The sequence below is a fragment of the Triticum dicoccoides genome, chromosome 6A (genome assembly GCF_002162155.2).
Source record: "Triticum dicoccoides isolate Atlit2015 ecotype Zavitan chromosome 6A, WEW_v2.0, whole genome shotgun sequence".
Lineage (NCBI taxonomy): Eukaryota > Viridiplantae > Streptophyta > Magnoliopsida > Poales > Poaceae > Triticum > Triticum dicoccoides.
The window spans coordinates 537,783,802-537,804,186 of NC_041390.1; the positions used below are offsets into that span (position 1 = coordinate 537,783,802).

The 20,385-nt window shown below is 53.6% G+C and overlaps 3 protein-coding genes across 3 annotated transcripts; 2 read left to right on the forward strand and 1 right to left on the reverse strand.

The window, feature by feature from the left end:
• Positions 1 to 10,388: 10,388 nt before the first annotated feature.
• LOC119319590 (membrane protein PM19L-like) lies at positions 10,389 to 11,647 on the reverse strand. Its single transcript, XM_037594043.1, has 4 exons — positions 11,355 to 11,647; positions 11,106 to 11,286; positions 10,963 to 11,008; positions 10,389 to 10,845 (listed from the first exon to the last, which is right to left on the reverse strand). Exons 1-4 carry the CDS (start codon positions 11,482 to 11,484, stop codon positions 10,642 to 10,644), a joined length of 561 nt encoding a protein of 186 aa, XP_037449940.1. The 5' UTR covers positions 11,485 to 11,647; the 3' UTR covers positions 10,389 to 10,641.
• Positions 11,648 to 12,029: 382 nt separating this feature from the next.
• On the forward strand, positions 12,030 to 13,448 carry LOC119317761 (protein CURVATURE THYLAKOID 1A, chloroplastic-like). Its single transcript, XM_037592261.1, has 5 exons — positions 12,030 to 12,237; positions 12,320 to 12,414; positions 12,519 to 12,626; positions 12,747 to 12,818; positions 13,238 to 13,448. Exons 1-5 carry the CDS (start codon positions 12,120 to 12,122, stop codon positions 13,307 to 13,309), a joined length of 465 nt encoding a protein of 154 aa, XP_037448158.1. The 5' UTR covers positions 12,030 to 12,119; the 3' UTR covers positions 13,310 to 13,448.
• A 5,426-nt stretch (positions 13,449 to 18,874) lies between these two features.
• Positions 18,875 to 20,017, forward strand: LOC119317762. The gene has a single exon (XM_037592262.1). It carries the CDS (start codon positions 18,919 to 18,921, stop codon positions 19,867 to 19,869), a length of 951 nt encoding a protein of 316 aa, XP_037448159.1. The 5' UTR covers positions 18,875 to 18,918; the 3' UTR covers positions 19,870 to 20,017.
• Positions 20,018 to 20,385: the final 368 nt, after the last annotated feature.

The window sequence follows — 20,385 nt, forward strand, 5'->3', positions numbered from 1 at the left end:
AACCAACTTGTTGGAAATCATACATACCGATGTGTGCGGTCCAATGAGCGTTGAGGCTCGCGGAGGATATCGTTATGTTCTCACTCTCACAGATGACTTGAGTAGATATGGGTATGTCTACTTAATGAAACACAAGTCTGAGACCTTTGAAAAGTTCAAGGAATTTCAGAATGAGGTGGAGAATCAACGTGACCAAAAGATAAAATTCTTACGATCAGATCGTGGAGGAGAATACTTAAGTCACGATTTTGGTACACACTTAAAGAAATGTGGAATCGTTTCACAGCTCACGCCGCCTGGAACACCTCAGCGAAACGGTGTGTCCGAACGTCGTAATCGCACTCTATTGGATATGGTGCGGTCTATGATGTCTCTTACCGATTTACCGCTATCATTTTGGGGATACGCTCTAGAGACAGCTACATTCACTTTAAATAGGGCACCGTCTAAATCCGTTGAGACGACACCGTATGAATTATGGTTTGGAAAGAAACCTAAGCTGTCGTTTCTAAAAGTTTGGGGATGCGAAGCTTATGTCAAGAAACTTCAACCTAAAAAGCTCGAACCCAAGTCGGAAAAATGCGTATTCATAGGATACCCTAAGGAAACTGTAGGGTATACCTTCTACTTAAGATCCGAAGGCAAGATCTTTGTTGCCAAGAACGGATGCTTTCTGGAAAAAAGAGTTTCTCTCGAAAGAAGTAAGTGGGAGAAAAGTAGAACTCGATGAAGTACTACCTCTTGAGCGGGATAGTGACGCAGCACAGGAAACCGTTCCTGTGATGCCCACACCAACTGAAGAGGAAAACCATGATAATGATCAAGGTACTTCGGATCAAGTTACTGCTGAACTTCGTAGGTCCACAAGGACACGTTCCGCACCAGAGTGGTACGGCAACCCTGTCCTGGAAATCATGTTGTTAGACAACAATGAACCTTCGAACTATGAAGAAGCAATGGCGGGCCCGGATTCCAACAAATGGCTTGAAGCCATGAAATCCGAGATAGAATCCATGTATGAAAACAAAGTATGGACTTTGACAGACTTGCCCGATGATCGGCGAGCGATAGAAAACAAATGGATCTTTAAGAAGAAGACGGACGCGGATGGTAATGTTACCATCTATAAAGCTCGACTTGTCGCTAAGGGTTATCGACAGGTTCAAGGGATTGACTACGACGAGACATTGTCTCCCGTAGCGAAGCTAAAGTCCGTCCGAATCATGTTAGCAATTGCCGCATACTATGATTATGAGATATGGCAGATGGACGTCAAAACAGCATTCCTTAACGGGCATCTTAAGGAAGAACTGTATATGATGCAGCCGGAAGGTTTTGTCGATCCTCGGAACGCTAACAAAGTATGCAAGCTCCAGCGATCCATTTATGGACTGGTGCAAGCATCTCGGAGTTGGAACATTCGCTTTGATGAGATGATCAAAGCGTTTGGGTTTATGCAGACTTATGGAGAAGCCTGCGTTTACAAGAAAGTGAGTGGGAGCTCTGTAGCATTTCTCATATTATATGTAGATGACATACTCCTGATGGGAAATAATATAGAATTTCTGGACAGCATTAAGGCCTACTTGAATAAGTGTTTTTCAATGAAGGACCTTGGAGAAGCTGCTTATATATTAGGCATCAAGATCTATACAGATAGATCGAGACGCCTCATAGGTCTTTCACAAAGCACATACCTTGATAAGATTTTGAAGAGATTCAGAATGGATCAGTCCAAGAAGGGGTTCTTGCCTATGTTACAAGGTATGAGACTGAGCTCAGCTCAGTCACCGACCACGGCAAAAGATAAAGAAGAGATGAGTGTCATCCCCTATGCTTCAGCCATAGGATCTATTATGTATGCCATGCTGTGTACCAGACCCGATGTAAACCTTGCCGTAAGTTTGGTAGCAAGATACCAAAGTAATCCCGGCAAGGAACACTGGACAGCGGTCAAGAATATCCTGAAGTACCTGAAAAGGACAAAGGACATGTTTCTCGTTTATGGAGGAGACGAAGAGCTCGTCGTAAAGGGTTACGTCGACGCTAGCTTCGACTCAGATCTGGATGACTCTAAGTCACAAATCGGATACGTGTATATGTTGAATGGTGGAGCAGTAAGCTGGTGCAGCTGCAAGCAGAGCGTCGTGGCGGGATCTACGTGTGAAGCGGAGTACATGGCAGCCTCGGAGGCAGCACATGAAGCAATTTGGGTGAAGGAGTTCATCACCGACCTAGGAGTCATACCCAATGCGTCGGGGCCGATCAAACTCTTCTGTGACAACACTGGAGCAATTGCCCTCGCAAAGGAGCCCAGGTTTCACAAGAAGACCAGGCACATCAAGCGTCGTTTCAACTCCATCCATGAAAATGTTCAAGATGGAGACATAGAGATTTGCAAAGTGCACACGGATCTGAATGTCGCAGATCCGCTGACTAAACCTCTCTCGCGTGCAAAACATGATCAACACCAGAACTCTATGGGTGTTAGATTCATCACAATGTAACTAGATTGGTGACTCTAGTGCAAGTGGGAGACTGTTGGAAATATGCCCTAGAGGCAATAATAAAAGTATTATTATATTTCATTGTTCATGATAATTGTCTTTTATTCATGCTATAACTGTATTATCCGGAAATCGTAATACACGTGTGAATACTTAGACCACACTATGTCCCTGGTAAGCCTCTAGTTGACCAGCTCGTTGTGATCAACAGATAGTCATGGTTTCCTGACTATGGACATTGGATGTCGTTGATAACGGGATCACATCATTAGGAGAATGATGTGATGGACAAGACCCAATCCTAAGCATAGCATAAAAGATCGTGTAGTTCGTTTTGCTAGAGCTTTGCAAGTGTCAAGTATCTCTTCCTTCCACCATGAGATCGTGTAACTCCTGGATACCGTAAGAGTGCCTTGGGTGTATCAAACGTCACAACGTAACTGGGTGACTATAAAGGTGCATTACAGGTATCTCCGAAAGTAGCTGTTGGGTTGACACGGATCGAGACTGGGATTTGTCACTCCGTATGACGGAGAGGTATCTCTGGGCCCACTCGGTAATGCATCATCATAATGAGCTCAATGTGACCAAGGTGTTGGACACGGGATCATGCATTACGGTACGAGTAAAGTGACTTGCCGGTAACGAGACTGAACAAGGTATTGGGATACCGACGATCGAGTCTCGGGCAAGTAACGTACCGATTGACAAAGGGAATTGCATACAGGGTTTGATCGAATCCTCGATATAGTGGTTCATCCGATGACAACATCGAGGAGCATGTGGGAGCCATCATGGGTATCCAGATCCCGCTGATGGTTATTGACTGAGAGCGTCTCGGTCATGTCTGCATGTCTCCCGAACCCGTAGGGTCTACACACTTAAGGTTCGGTGACGCTAGGGTTATGAAGATATGGATATGCAGAAACCCGAATGTTGTTCGGAGTCCCGGATGAGATCCCGGACGTCACGAGGAGTTCCGGAATGGTCCGGAGGTAAAGAATTATATATAGGAAGTGCTATTTCGGGCATCGGGACAAGTTTCGGGGTTATCGGTATTGTACGGGGACCACCGGAAGGGTCCCGGGGGTCCACCGGGTGGGGCCACCTGTCCCGGGGGGCCACATGGGCTGTAGGGGGTGCGCCTTGGCCATCATGGGCCAAGGGCACCAGCCCCTATAGGCCCATGCGCCTAGGGTTTCCCCCTAGGAGGAGTCCTAGTGGTGGAAGGCACCCCTAGGTGCCTTGGGGGGGAGGGAAACCTCCCCTAGGCCGCCGCCCCCCCTAGTAGATCTCATCTACTAGGGCCGGCGCCCCCCCTGGCACCCCTATATATAGTGGGGGAGAGGAGGGACTTCATACACCAGCCCCTGGCGCCTCCACCTCCCCCCGTTACGTCTCTCCCTCGTAGTCTCGGCGAAGCCCTGCTGCTGTGACGCCCTGCATCCACCACCACGCCGTCGTGCTGCTGGATCTTCATCAACCTCTCCTTCCCCCTTGCTGGATCAAGAAGGAGGAGACGTCTCCCGTCCCGTACGTGTGTTGAACGCGGAGGTGCCGTCCGTTCGGCACTGGTCATCGGTGATTTGGATCACGTCGAGTACGACTACATCATCACCTTGCAAGCTTCCGCACGCGATCTACAAGTGGTATGTAGATGCAAACTCTCTCCCTAGACTCGTTGCTTAGATGAACTCATAGATGGATCTTGGTGAAACCGTAGGAAAATTTTTAATTTTCTGCAACGTTCCCCAACAATTTGAGCTTGTCGCCTTTGGGAGAGGTGAGGACGACACCGGCTCCCAAGCCGGTGCGCATCTTGGAGTCGTCGAAGTGCATCCGCCAATGGGTGGAGTCAGGCATTGGAGGCAGGTACTGGGTCTCGGCCCAGTCGACGAGGAAGTTAGCTAGTACTTGTGATTTGATAGCGGTGCGGGGCTGATAGTAGATGGTGTAAGGAGCCAGCTCTATGGCCCACTTGGCCACTCGACCAGAGGCATCTCGACTACCGATGATCTCGGCAAGTGGAGCCGTGCAGACCACTGTGATTGGATGCTCTTGAAAGTAAGGCTTCAATTTCTTGGCAGCAAAGTGCACGCCATAGCACATCTTCTAGTAGTGGGGGTAGTTCTGCTTGGAGGTCGACAGTACCTCGCTCAGGTAATATACTGGTCTCTGGACAGGTAGTGCCTTGCCTTCCTCCTTGCGCTCTACTACAATGACTGTGCTGATTGCTCGGCTGGTGGCGGCGATGTACAGGAGCATAGATTCCTTGAGAGTCGGAGCCGCCAGGACAGGTGGAGTAGTCAGCATCTTCTTCAACGGGTGGAAAGCTTCGTTCGCCTTATGGTTCCACTCGAAAAAGTGGTCTTCTTCATGAGTTGGTATAAGGGGAGAGCTTTCTCGCCCAGCCGACTGATGAATCGGCTGATGGACGCCAAATAGCCGGTGAACTTCTGCACATCCAGCAGTCGGCTGGGTACCTCCATTCTCTCGATGGCCTTGATTTTTACTGGGTTGCATTCTATGCCGCGTTCAGAGACCAGGAAACCTAGCAGCTGGCCGGCTGGTACTCCGAAGACACACTTCTCAGGGTTGAGCTTGATCTGGAACCGGCGCAGGTTCTCAAAGGTCTCCTTGAGGTCTTCCAGCAGTGTTTCTTGCTTTTCCGTCTTCACCACCACGTCGTCCACGTAAACATGGGCGTTCCTGCCGAGCTGCTTGAGGAGGCACTTCTGCATGCAATGCTGAAAGGTGGCATCGGCATTCCTTAAGCCGAACGTCATGGTGAGGTAGCAGAATGCTCCAAACGGCGTGATGAAGGCGGTCTTCAATCTATCAGCCGGATTCAGCTTGATCTGGTGATATCCTGAGTATGCATCCAAGAAGCTCAACAACTCGCATCCGCCTGTGGAGTCTATCACCTGGTCAATTCTTGGTAGAGCAAATGGGTCCTTGGGGCAGGCCTTGTTGAGGCTCGTGTAGTCAATACACATTCGCCATTGCTTGTTCTTCTTTAGCACCAGGACCGGATTTGCCAGCCACTCCAGGAAGAAAACTTCCATAATGAAGTCGGCTGCTAGGAGTCGGGCTATCTCTTCTCCGACAACTCTTCTCTTCTCTTCTGATAAGCGGCGCAGGGGCTGCCTGACCGGCTTTGCATCAGATCGGACGTGTAACTTGTGCTCGGCGAAATCCGTCGGTACACCTAGCATGTCCTTGGGAGACCATGCGAAGATGTCCCGATTCTCACGGAGGAAATCAACGAGCTCGCCTTCCTATTTACTATCGAGGTTTGCACCTACGACGGCGTACCTCTCTGGGCGCTCTGGATCTAAGGGTATCTTCTTTGTCTCTTTTGGCTGGCTTGAACGAACCTTCGGCTTCCGACTCCTTCGGGTCGAGCGATATCTCCGGCTGCTTGCCGGCCATCGCCACAACTCGCTCAAGGAGTCGCTTCTCGGCTGCAATCACCAGGGACTCGGCCAGCCGACTGCTCTCGGCCGCGCAAGCGGACGACTTCCGGTAGTCGCCGGCCACAGTCAGAATTCCTCTGGAACTGGGCATCTTCATCTCGAGGTAGGCGTAATGGGGGACCGCCATGAACTTGGCCAAGGCGGGCCGGCCAAGTAGCGCATGGTATGGGCTCTCAATGTCCACTACCTCAAACCAAACAGACTCTCTTCGGAAGTGATCTTTATCCCCAAAGAGGACGTCAATCAGGATCTTGCCGATTGGTGAGCAGGAGAGCCCAGGAACAATGCCGTGGAACACAGTCCGGCTGTTCTGAAGCTGTCTCTGCTTGATTCCTAACTTCTCCATGGTGTCCTTGTACAGGATATTGATGCTGCTGCCCCCATCTATCAGAACTCACGAGAAACGCGCGGCCCGTTTGTCCGTGGCAAAGGTGGCGTCCAGGACCAAGGCGTAGGAGCCCGGACTCGGCATCACTTCTGGGTGGTCAGCCCTGCTCCAGCTGATCGGCCTCTTGGACCCGTGCATGAACTCTGGCGTCTCTGAGGCTACTGCGTTCACCTCTTGTCGCTGCAGCCACCTGCTGCGTTGATCGTCAGCCATACTGGTGAACACTACGTAGGCTCCGTGCTCTTCAGGGTATTCGTCTTGTTCTGCGCCGACTGGCCTGACTGCCAGCTGCTGGGGCGGAGGCGGAGGCGGCTGCCCAGCAGGCGGGGGTGGCAGAAGGCCGTCTCCCTTGGCGATCCTGGTGAGCCAGTGGCATTTCCGGGTGGTGTGATTCGACGGCTTCGCGCCGCTGTGGAACTTACAAGGTCCATCCAAGGTCTGCTCGTAGGAGAAGACCGGCAACCAGTTCGGCTTGCCGCCTTTCTGTCGCTTGGGCGGAGGCTGCTCTTCTGGCTGCTGGGCTTCAACGGTCGTGACCTGCCGACTGCTGGAAGCCGGATGTGGGGCCTTGCGCTTGTTGTCGCCCTGCTGTTGTCGCCGGCCGGCGTCTGCCGCCGGAGTTCTTGGAGCCGGAGGAGCTACTTTGCCAGTCGTGCTGATTTGAATTTCCGTCTTCATGGAGGAGTCGGCCGTAGCGTACTTGTCCGCTATGATCAGCAGCTCGTCGAGGGTTTCTGTCTCGTCGTAGAGGAGCTTGTGCTTGAGGAGGGTGCCTTCTCGGCACCCGGCTGTGAAGTACTCGATGGCCTGCACCTCGTGCACGCCCTCGCAGGAGTTCCGGAGCTCAGCCCAACGCGTGAGGTAGTCGCGAGTCGACTCGTCAGGACCTTGCACGCACAAGGAGAGCTGACGAGGCTTGGGAGGACGCTTGTACGTGCTGGTGAAATTGCGGACGAATGCTTCAGTGAAGTCGACCCGGCTATTGATGTTGCGGGGCTTTAGGTTGTTCAGCCATGTCCGGGCTGTGCCTGGAGCATGAGCGAAACGTACTTTACGGCGACACGCTTGTTGCCGTTTGCTATGCTGACAGCCGTGGAGTAGTCGACTAGCCAGTCTTCCGGCTTCACGGAGCCGGTATACTTGGGCGTGTCTCTTGGGAGCGTGAACCCTCTGGGAAAGGGCTCGTCCCGAATGCGGGGCCCGAAACAAGGCGGACCCAGCTCATCTTCTTCTTCTAGCGCCAGGGACCGGTGAAGTCGGTCGATCCGGTGGCGGGCGTCATTCTCTCCAACTCCCTCTCGGCGGCCAAGGCGGTCACCGAGAGTCGGATGATCAACAGGCGGCGGGGAGACTCGCCTCTCCTTGCGGGGAGGGGGAGGCGGACAGTCATCCCGTCGTTCCACTGCTCTCGGGCGGCCGTCTCGGTCGCGCTCTATGGTAATCCGAGTCCGACTGTGGCTGACCGCTGGCTCCTTGTCCTTTCTTCCTCGGGCACTGCCAGTCGGTGTCCGATACGTCGCGCCTTGATCTCGGCGCGGGTCGTTGTTTGGCCGCTGCGGCGCCTTCGTGCGACAGCCGGCCTCGTTCTGCGCGGCGGCCGCGTCGAGGAGCCGCTGGACTCGCTCCATCATGAGGCGGCGCTCTTCGCCCTCGAAATTGTCCAGATCATCGGCCGCTGCCTGGGCGGCTCGGATGTTCTCCGCTGGCGTGGCATACACGGGGCGGCTAGCCCCAAACAGGCTGGCGATGGCTATGCCGCGCTGCTGAACCGCGCCAAGGCGGCTAGGCCCTGCCGGGGCCGGCGAGCCGCCAACAGCGCGATCCATCTCCCGCTGGTGAGTTTCTGACAAGCATCTCATGCTGGCCAGCTTCTTCGCGCCTTCAACAAGCTGAAGGCGGCGCGCTTCTAACATCTCTGCGTCAGCATCTTCCGGAATGGGCGCAGCTAGGTCTTGCAACGCCGTGCCGAGTGAGTTGGGCGCCCCTCCGCCAGGGGACTCGTCATGACTGGTGACCAGCACCTCAGTGACGGTGCTTCCGTCGCTCTCCGCGTGGGGGAGAGGAGCATCGATTCGGTGGAGCCTACGGACTCCAAGTCTACGGCAGGCTCGCCGGAAACGTGGAGTTGATCGAGGAGGCCCGCGAGGAGGTTTTCAGGGCCGCCTGCGCCTGCGTCGGACGCAGGTTCATCGGAGAGGCGGACCTCGCCGACAAGTTCGGCCAAGGAGCTGGCGGCGCAGGCGATCTCTACGCCGCGCAGCGCGTCGACGCAAACTTCGTCTGGCGTGCCTGGCTGGCTGCGCTCGCCAGGAAGGAAAAGGGTTCCCGTCCAGAACAGATCTCCAGATGGCGGTGCACCAGGCCCCACGATGGGAGCCAAATGTCGGGGGTTTGGTGCGACATATGCCAATGGATGGCTTATCATGGTGGGGGCGAGTAGAACGTCGCCGGTGCCTGGAAACGGGATGAGGCGAAGACATGCACGCCAGCGAATTTTACCCAGCTTTGGGGCTCTCCGGGGAGATAATACCCCTACTGCTGCTCTGCGGGGTCTCCGCATGATCACTATGGTCAAGTGTTTACACGGTTGCTCCTTGAGCGGTGTCTGGTGGCAGGAGAGGGTAAGGCTAGCTCTCTCCTTCTATCTAGTATGGTATCGAACTACTAGCCTCCAACCCTTTGCGTGGATGTCCTGGAGGGTTTATATAGGCCTATCTCCCAGGGGTACAATGGTAATCCGACTGGGCGCGGGCCCAGCCGTCAGTGCCTCCGACCTTTGACTTCTCCGCCGACTGCTGGGGCCCGCCGACTGGTGGGCCCCGCCGACTGGTCTGGTACGGAGCCGATAGGCCGCGTCCGCCGCGGGCGGGTCTTGCCGGCTACTGATTACTGTAGCCGTGCTCTTGATGACGCAAGCTTGGCCATGGGGTCGTGGCAACAGCCCCGCCGCCTGGCGGGCGATCACTGTGGCCACTCCCCATCTCTTCTTGATTAATGGTGCGTGGGCCCCGGGGGAGGGCTCGGCCGACTCCCCCGGGCCGACTCCCGACGGGTCCGACTGGCGGTTCTCCCGCCGTCTCCCGAGGTCTCGCTGACTGGTGGGCCCCGCTGCCTCCAGGCCGTACAGACAAGCCGTCGTGGGCGCAGGACCTGGTACAGTGGTGCTGATGTCAGGGCCGGCCGGGCAACAATGCCACGCCGCGGGGAGATCTTCCCAAGTACGGCGTGCTGTAGCCATGCCTGCCCTTGGTAAGGGGCGAGGAGTGGGCTTCATTGTAGCCACGCCCCTGCCCCGTCCCCTTCGATGAGGTCACGGGTTGTTGGAGTCACCGGCCGACTCCCCAAAACCGGCTTCTCTGGAAGTCGCCCCTGGGACTTGGCCGTGAGCGGGCAGTCGTCCGCCTTGCCGTAGACTCCCCAGGAGGCGGCTCTTCGCCCTGTGGTCTTGAGGGGCGCAGCCTGCCCCAATGTCTTGAAAGGTTATGGGCTCAGGTTGGCCTACCCGTGGCCCATTACTCCGACAAATTGGGAGGAAGAATATAGACTTTAAGAAGCAAGATGCGTGTGCCAAATGAGAGCTCGAGAAGTCCCGGACTTTTGAAGCAATATAGCTCAAGCAGAAGATATTACAACTTTCTTGAGACACGAAGGACCCGAGGATAATATTTACCGATGCAAATCTCTTGGACACGGAAGGTAATAATTGGGTTGAGAAGAGGAAGAGGGAGATCAATCTGCGCAGGGAGTACAAGGGGGAAAGAGCGTCCGCTGCCACAATGGACGCGGCCCGGATGTTGAATTTCGTTTGTCATGTTTTAATCTTGAATTATGGTTCATTTTGCTTTGTTGCATTGTATTGGTGATAAATTACAACGGTGCGATCGACCGACGTGCATGGATTTGCAAGGGTTTTGATGCGAGAAGCGTGATTGTCCGACATGATGTTTGATGGATCATTCGGCGCCGGATTTGCCAACGTCACGCTCTAAAAACTATATCGAGGATCGAGTGTTTATTTTTCGAACACATAAGATCAAACCACTTTGTGGTAGATAAAGTCCGTCTGTATTTCCATCATCTGCGTCTCAGATGACATGTATCCCTATTGTCCTGAGTGTTATTTCTCTACCAAGGGCCTACGGAAATAATCAGAAATCCGAGTACGTCATCCTGCGCCTGGCAAATTGCTTACCATACGAGTGGCCGATGAACTGCACTCGATACAGTTGTTGACACTCAGTACAATTCAAGTTTCTGGTAGTACGCTTGGTCATGCATCCGGGGACGGAACCCCTCCCGCCGTCTTATGGTCCGCGGCGAGCTCTCCCCGAGGGATCTCGCGGCAGCAGGCTTTGCCGTGGCTCCCGCAGGCCTGTCCAACTCCATGCACCCCGCTCAAGGCGCCGGCGTGGAGCAGAAGCAGGTAGAAGAGCTGCGTCAGCGTCGAGATCGTGATGAACGCCTCCAACGTCCTCTGCTAGCAAGACCAACACAGAGTTCAGAAGTAGAATCACCGAGAGGAAACGCAGAAAATTTACAAGGATAGATGCACCGGTGCGTGTAGAACTAGCATTGACTGACGACGACGTACCAGGCGCCTTCCTCGGTTCCCTAGAGTGATGTGCTTGCACGCGAGGCTGCAGATGTTCAAGAAAAGATGGCACGGCAGTGTGAGTTACGTACTATCACTAGCAGATGGCGAGTGAAACTGGCGGTGAGAGTGTAGAAGAGAACCCGAAGGCGAGGGCGGTGAGCGCCCAGGAGACGAGCACGGTGGAGGCGGCGGCGGCGAGGCTCTCGCTGCGCCAGGGCGCCCTGACGTGGAGCAGGGCGGGGAGCACCGAGCAGGCGCCGACCACCCCGGCCATGAGCGAGAAGACGAGCAGGTACCCTGTCGCCGTGTTGCCTCCTAGATCTGCACACCGCGTCACGTCGTTAACCAGACCAGATCGATCATGTCGCACGCAAGGACGTACTACGTACGGCGGTGCGTCTCGCGGTCGATGAACTTGTTGAGCGACCAGCCGGCGATGCCGAGGACGGCCGCGTGCATGACGAGGTTGATGCACAGCAGGGGCCCGATGTACCGCCTGCTCGCCGCGCCCACGGCCATGGATCCACCACTGCTACCTCCCCGGCCACGAATGCTAGTACCTAGCCTAGGCCGCAGGTCTCGAGTGTCTGCAACTGCAAATTGATCCGGTGACTCTGGTCGCTATGTTACTAGTGTCAGTGGAGCTGCAAGCATGAAATGAATCTTTTATTGCGGGGTGTGTTTGTGATGACGCGAACTTAAAGCTTCGTGCAACGGCAATGCTGTTGTGCACGCGAAGCTAGCATGGAGGACGGGCCCCGCGCTAGAACCGTGTGCCACGCAAAGGCACGCGTACATAGTAACATGGGCCAGCTTCGGACGGCGACTGCCGGCCGCCGTTGCAGCTTGCATGGACGAGGTAAGCCCACCGATGTACTCCTACGGGACAATTTGGTCTGGTATGGAGTACGGAGCTGTGAGCTGAGACCTCTGTACCTAGGACAGCCAACCAAACGCTGGGGGCCAGCCACAGATTTCTAAGATAGGCAGCCGGCCAATCAGAGCCCACCATCCTGCCATGTGGCCGTTCACCGCGCAAAAGCATCAAATCAAATTCCGCCCGGGACACAAGGAGAAAGAGAGGCCCAGGGACGCGCAGGACTAGGAGGGTGTCAGCGTAGGCCAGAGCCAGAGAAGAGCTTGCAGGTGAGAACATGGCCGCAACGGCGTGCTCTACGGCGCTTCTGGGTGTAGCAGGAGCACGCCTCCCCGCCGGCGCGCCGCCAACCTTTCTTCTCCCACGGCGTCACTTCTCCCCTCGTCGCCTCCAAGGTGCGGACGGTACCTATACTGCGTTCATCTTGTCACCTCAGATACGTAGACGCCTTAACAATTAGTACGATGTGTTAACCAGATGCGCCGCGGCTCTCTCTGCTCCGGGCGAAGGCCTCCTCCGATGACACCTCTGCCGCGAGCGGCGACGAGCTCGTCGACGACCTGAAAGCCAAGGTACTCTCAGAACAGGAGGCGCTAATACGTATTTGGGGAGTACGTAGAACGGCGAGCTGATCGGCTTGAGCAACGGTGCGTACGTGTTGTTTGCTTTGTCGCAGTGGGACGCGGTCGAGAACAAGTCCACCGTGCTGACGTACGCCGGCGGCGCCATCGTCGCCGTATGGTTCTCCTCGGTCATCGTCGGCGCCATCAACTCTCTGCCTCTGGTGCGTACGCTCATACATGAGTACATGACCATGACCACCGTCTTGGATCGACCGATCATGTCGTGTGTCCACTCATCAGACTTGAGCACCGATGACACGTTGAACAATTTCTGCGTGCAGCTTCCCAAGATCATGGAGCTTGTTGGGCTCGGCTACAGCGGATGGTTCGTGTACCGCTACCTCCTCTTCAAGGTGCGCGATCAGTTACGGGCTCGCCTAGTTGGTAGTATCTGGTGGTAGAGCTAATTCGATTGCAAGAAACTTGTAATTCGTTAAGGGTCTCTTTGATTCAAAGGATTTTCATAGGATCTTTGAAGGATTAGAATCCTTAGAAATTTTTCCTACGTTGGTCGTTTGATTCGTAGGATTGAATCCTATAGAAATTTTTCCTAAGGATTCATTTGTACTACATTTCACAGGAATTCTAACATCCACTACAACCTCTTGAAAGAAATCCTTTGTTTTTCCCATGACACAATCAAACAAACTCAAATCCTATAGGGATCCAATGGTCATGCCATTCCAATCCTACGTTTTTACTATTCTTGTATTTTTGCAATCCTATGAATCAAAGAGGCCCTAACATGATCTTGGACAAAATACTATTGCAGGAACGCAGGAAAGAGCTGTCCGACGACGTGGAGTCCTTGAAGAAGAGCATTGCTGGTACAGAGGCAGAGTAAAAGAATATAATGTTGTAGTATGGGTTATTATTTTGTTTGACGATTATTCAGAGAACCCTTATCAGAGGGTTTGCTTGTTTTTTTAACAAGGCAAGAGACTTGTCATTTTCATTGATTAAGAAAGAACATTTAGACAAAATCCGTCAAGTAGGAAAACAGAGCAATTACGCTTGTGGCATTACAGTACTCAAGTGTGCAGGCCCAGCCAGGCACATAGCCTATCCTCCTCTATGATCTTCGAGATAATCACCATCGCCGGGGCACTGAGGTTGCGTAAGACTAACATTCCGTTCTTTTCAAACTTCTCACCTAACAAGCATTGTCGAGGAGGAGAATGTCGACCGGCTAGTCCTTCACCGAGGTCACTAGGAGCCAATTTAAAGTCATGATCTGATAGAGCCCAAACCAGATAGTGACATCCGACCAAATATGTCACGTTTATCTGTAGTGACAAATGAGGTGCACCACAGACTCCTGGAATTGCTTACATAATGGGCACAACCGATGGTTTGGCAATTCGTGACGAAGCAACCTATCGACCGCGCGCCCATACTCTATCCTGGATGATAAGCCAGGCAAAGAAATTGCACCTGGGGGTGGGGGAGCCTAGGCACTCCACACTGTGAAAACCATGGCCATGGAGGTCAGCCCAACAAATTGCACCTTGTATGCCGAGGTCGTCGAGTACTCCCCATTGACAATGAATTTCCAGATAATGGTGTTCAGGACTCCTTAGGTGAGGTGATCAATATGAGTAAGATTTTCCCTAAGGGCAACAAACCCGTGGATGTGCTCTATTGACAAACCACGGTGAGTGTCAATCTGGTGGACCCATGAGTTATCCAACGTAGGCATGCTAGCCGTGCAGTTCGAAGGGGCTGTTTGGATTGTGATTATATTTGCCATGTATTGTCACATGATTTTTGCCATACTTGTCTTAGTTGAATTGCTTAAATTGTTAGCCATACTTTGGCTTGTCAAAGGGAAACTTACCACACTTTTTATGTCTATGACGCGTGGGGTTCACTGCTCATAAAAAAAATCTTGCCTTAGGTGTGGCTAGAACCAAACACCTAACTAATTTGATCAAATTTGCCTAAAGTTAGGTGTGGCAAAGTGTGGTAAGATGTAGCTGGGAACTAAATAGCCCAGTCTTGCGGAAGAGCTCCAAGAGATTGAGGGAGACGCCTCTCGGCCTAAGAGCATCTCCAACCGCGCCCTCAACAGGCCCTCCCGAGACGATTTTGCCGCGCCGGCGTCGAAAAAACGGCCCAGTCGCGCCCCCAGAAGCCCGTTTTTCGCCGGCTCGGGGCGAAACTGGTGCCGGCGGACCCAGGCCGAACCCGGCTTTCTGGGGGCCCCTGGGGCGCCGGCACAAGCGAAAAGGGCGCGTGGGTCCGCCCTGTCAGCGAGGCGAGCGCCTCTTCCTGCCATTTCTTCCCGCGTTTTCCCCACTTCCCTCCCGTACTCTTCCTTCCTCCCGCCAAACTCCCTCCCGCTCACCTCCCTCCCAGCCGGACGCCATGCCACCGAAGAAGTACGTCGCCCCCCACCCCCCGTGCGGCGGCAACCGCGACCGCCTCCGTCGCCCAGCCGAAGCAGAGGAAGCCGAGGGCGCCGCCGACCAAGCCACCGGGCATGTCAAACGCCGAGTGAAGGGCGGAAATTCAGCGGCGGGAGGCTGTCACCGCCGACCGGCGGAACAGGGCCATCGCCAAGAAGGCCCGCGACAACGCGGCGCGCGTGGCTGCGGCTGCCTCGGCATACCAAATCGAGGCCGAGGCGGCTTGTGTGGGGATGATGAATCCATCCGGAAGCCATGCCCAGTACGCGCCCTGGGGTCAGCAAGGCATCGGCTCTCCGCAACCATGGGCATTGCCCTCGCCGGGCTACGCCGACGGTGACGCGCACGGTGGGTTCAACCCAAACGTCACCTTCCCCATGGATACCCGGTCCAGCGCACGCCCTCACCCGCCTTCGCCGGCGTACAGTACCCTCCATACAACTACTCGTCGCCCGCCTACGCTTCCTCCCCGACGCCCCCGCTACGCCGTGGCCCGCTGCCCTTCTCGCACCTGGGCGACACCGACGAGACCGAGTCCGACATGGACGACATCATCGCGACTGGTTCGGCCGGGGCCGCCGCATCTCCCGGGTTCGCCACCCAGGACGAGGTGGTGGATCTCAGCGGCGGCATGGACGGCGAGCTCGGCTACGTCTACGGCGAGGACGAGCAGGAGGAGCAGGAGGAGGAGGACGAGGAGGAGGAGGAGGAGCTGACGCCTGCGACGGCGAAGGGGCCTAAGAAGAAGCGGGCGGGCGGCCAGGACAGGCGAGCCGCGCATCAAGTGGGCGTCCAAGGAGGAGGAATTCCTCGCCGAAGTATGGAAAGTCGTCTGCCTCGACCCGACGACCGGCACGAACCAGAGCATCGACACGTACTGGGACCACATCAAGGCCGAGTTCGACGAGCGCAAGCTTGTCGACCCCTACTTCAAAGGCGTCTACATGCAGCGCGGCTCCAAGGCGATGGCGAACCATTGGGGGCGTATCCAGGGGACGTGCAACAAAATGGCATGGGGTCGTCGAGGAGGTCGCGGCTCGCCCGGAGAGCGACGCCAGCGTCGAGGATCAGGTATGCCACGCCGGCCTCCCGCCTCTCTTCGCCGTGTATGCGCGCCAACTGTTTGTCCCTCCGCGCAGTTGCTGCGCATGTTCACCCTGTACCGGCAGAGCAACATCGACGCCGAATTCAAGTACCTCCACGTCTATAAGCGCGTTGACAAATGCGAGAAGTGGGCGGAAGTCCGGCGCACCCTCGACAAGGCCAAGGAGACCTACAAGCCGGACGCCCGACTCCTGGCGCATCGGAAGGGCGGCCGGACGACAACAAAGTTGCCAAGAAGGGAAAATACGCCGACGCGGCCACCGCTCGAGTGCAGGAGTCCATCGAGCACTGCCTCGCCGACGCGCAGGCTCGGGCCGTCCTTCGTGAAGAGAAGACCAAGGCGCGGTGGTCGGCGTTGATGTCGAGCAGCGTCGTCAAGATCGACCTGCTCCGGACGAACGTCGCCGCGAAGAAGAGAAACACCGACCTGGCTTTCCTGCTGGGCGGGGCGGACATACTCCAGAGCACCGACGAGGCGGTCAAGGCGTGGTACTTGGCGGAGCGGGGCCTCATCCTGAACCAGCTTCCCTCGACAAGGCCGCCGACGCCGACGCACACGCCGCCGCCGCCGCCGCCGCCAAGCCCGCGTGACGACGCCTCCACGACGCCCAGCACCACCGAAGCCGCGCCGACGCCGCCCAGCGCAGAGGCTGCTTCGACACCGCCAAGCCCGCGCACGCCAACTCCGCCAACGCCTGGGGTAGAACCCGCCGAGTGATGCGCACGCGAACTTCTGCCGCTCTATTTTTTTGTACGCCGAACTATGGCTTGCGATCGCCCGACTTGTGGTGCCTTTTGTGAGCGGGAACAACCAAGTTCGAATTTTTCGCGTCCTGGGGGCGGCGCCTGGGGGCGTGACTGCGAGCTAGGTCGCCCCCAGAGGCCGAACTAACGCCGGTTCGCCTCCAGACCGCTCTTTTTTAACGCCCTGAAGGGCAAACGGCTAGAGATGCTCTAACGCCCTGTAGCCAAGGATAATCCCAAAATCTAGCCTTGTTTTCATCTCCCAGGGTAACTTGGGTGGCCTCCGCAAATATGTCACGGTCATTGTCATTACATGGCGAGCCAAGACCAAGCTAAGTCTTGGGCGGAGGGGTGGGGGGTGTTACTTAGAACCGGGTGGTTTACTTTGAGTTTAGTGGGGATTAGCCCGTAGGAAATTGGTTCGTACGTTTAAAATTTCTGCTATTGTCAATTTGAGATGATGCATTGCTACTACTAGATGTGAGGCATGCTGGTTTGGTCTGCTCGTAGACTAGGCTGCACATTCAGGCTGCGAACAACAATAAAGACTTGTACATTCAGGCCGGCTAATAACAAGAATAAAAATATCAGATGCATACTTCTCTGGGAGTGGACTGAGGATAAGTAAATTTATTTTATCTCGGGTAGGGCGGGCCATGACACGTTTTGCCCTCATATATAAAAATATCAGATGCATACTTCTCTGGGAGTGGACTGAGGATAAGTAAATTTATTTTATCTCGGGTAGGGCGGGCCATGACACGTTTTGCCCTCATATACTCTGCTATATCACTAGCGGGTCCGGTTAATTAGGAGTAGGTTCTTTTTAGCCCAATGAAAACTCGACAAGCTAATCCGTAAAGTTCCGCCGATTTAGTATGTGTGTCTAGCATTTTTGTAAACAGTTTGTCTAATATGCGTCTAGATGTTTTCTAAGGGAGAGAAGTGCATTTTCAACCCCGAACTTTTGCCCTAGTCTAATTTACAACCCCGAACTTCAATACCATCTAAATTACAACCCTCAACTCTCAAAACCGGTCAGGATTCAACCCTCCCCTCCTTGTTGACTGGTTTTGACCAGGGCGACCAGTTTTGACCAGTCATCGGGTCCAATCAGCATGCCACCTCAGAAAAAAATTCAAAATTTCAAGAAAATATAATTAAAAATCTGTAAGATCGAGAAAAAAAATCCGAAATAAAATTTCCTGGGGAAAAAGTTTGCGAAAAAAATTCGAGATCTTTTCCTGTAATTTTCGGGAAAAAATAAAAATAATAACTTTTTTTTGAAATTACTTTTTCTAGAAATTTGAACTTTTTTATTTTACATTTTTAAATATTTTTCTTGGGAATTTGAAATTTTTCCCTGGAGTTTTTTTATTTTAAGTATTTTTTGGTTTTTCATGGAAATATTGATAATTTTGTTTTCGGAAATTCGTTTTTTATTTTTCCCTGATTTTTTCCTGCAAATTTGATTTTTTTATTTCTTTTCCTGGATTTTTTTTCGATTTTACAGATTTAATTTTTTTTTGCTGACGTGGCATGCTGACTGGACCTGTTGACTGGTCAAAACCGGTCAACAGAGAGGAGAGGGTTGAATCCTAGCCGATTTTGAGAGTTGGGGGTTGTAATTTAGACGGCATTGGAGTTTGGGGTTGTAAACTAGACCAGGGCAAGAGTTTGGGGTTGAAATATGCACTTCTCTCTTTCTAAGAATATCACATGCATCTAATCTCCCACAAGTAACGTAGCAACAAGGAACAAAAAAGAAAAGCTGGGACAAAAAAACAGACCAAACATAGTGGACATTAAGTTAGATGTGACATAATTATATCACATTTAGATATGTCCTAAACAATCCCTTTTGTAAGACCTTATACCGTAAATTCGGCAGAACATTATTCATCACAATGCTCTTATACACCGTTTTTTAAAGTAGTCACACCGCGTTAAACGGTCAGAATACCCACCTTCGTGGCTATTTTGACTCTGTCACAGCACCAAATTATCGAAGTCTCCCCATAAACTATGTTCATTCATTACTCATTAGTCGCTAGTCGCCACGCGTTATCCAATATCCTGCCTTACCCATACCCAGTTGCTGGCCCTCGATCATTGCTATGCGTACTATATATCTGCGCGTCTCTCTTCTCTCAGCATCATCGAGGTCATTTGAAGCTAGCTTACACAACCCATAGCCATGGCGACCAGTCAAAGCACGGCACCTTCGTTCTTCAACTTCCTAAAGGAAGGCCTCCTCCTCCCGACCCGCAACCGGAAGCTCTTCATAGCGGTCGGCGCCATCATCGTCGCCTCCACCACGCTGCTCCTCCTCGGCAGCGACCTGGCCGTCCAGCCCCTCGCCGACGAGATCCAGCTCGACGTCAAGGCGCTAAACGGCACCGACCCCGGCAGCCTGGAGTACGCCAAGCTCGTACAGGAGATCCAGGATGACACCAAGGAGCTCCTGCTCGTAAGCGCGGGGTACCTGCTGTTCGCGGTCGTCGTCAGCTCCGCCGTCCGGATCCTCCTCCTCTTCGCCACCGTCTTGACGTACTCCGGCGAGCAGCGTGCTACCTTCAGCGAGCTCCTCGGGAAAGCTAAGGCGCAGCTGAAGGCCCCCCTGCTCACGCTCGCCTTCGTCTACGTCCTGGAGATCGTCTACGTCGTGTTTCTGGCGTTGATGGGGGCGCTTCTCGTTGTTCTCATGGCGAAGCAGTACTTCGTGTTGCTCATCCTGGCGTCGCTGCTAGTCCTCTCCGCGGCCATCTCCTTCGTGTACTTCTCCTTCGTCTGCTCTTTCAGCGTCGTCGTGGCGGTGGCCGAGCCCGGCTGCCACGGCGCAGCCGCCTTAGGCAGGGCGTGTAGGCTGGCGAAGGGGAAGAAGTGGCAGGTCGTGCTGTACGTCGCCGTTACCTGTGCCCTGGCCAGCGTCCTTTCGCCGGTGCACACGCTCGCGAGGACTTGCGCGGGTAATAGCGTGGCTGTTGGGTTGCTCTTAGGTTTTGTGTACGCCGTTCTGATGGCACTCGTGCAGTTGTTCGCCGTCTGCGCCATGACCGCGTTCTACTACGAGCGCAGGGAGAACATCGACAGCCAGCTGGGGGATACTGCATACACCAAGTTATCAACGGAAGAAGCAAACGCTTGATCATTCTACTTGTCACACCGATTGGTGTTGGCATGTAATTGACTTGCTTGTATATTACTATATGTTTATTTTTCGGAATGCATGCTCCTACCATATGTAATATATATATACTTTCTTGCATATAACTATATATACGACCTTTTGGACATGGCATATTGTACATAAAAAATCTCTATTTTAACTGCCCAAAATTTTAGGGTGTGGCTAGGTTTCAGTCGACTGAGATTTAATCAAGTCATAGTTAAGTGACATAATATATAAGAGAGAAATCTCTGATTTTTTTGCACGGATCTCAATGTAAGATCTCTCAGATATAGCGTCGACTGAGACTTCGACTTCCCCCTCTACGCCTTGCGGTAATGATTCCTCTGGAATTACGACCTTTCCCACAACGGTGCCGTCCATTGATCAAATTATTTCGTGGATTGGATTTCACTTGCCTGTCTACGGTTCCCTTGCATGTGCTCGGGATAGGTGTTTTGTATAAATGTTTCACCGTATTATTAAGTATTCTTC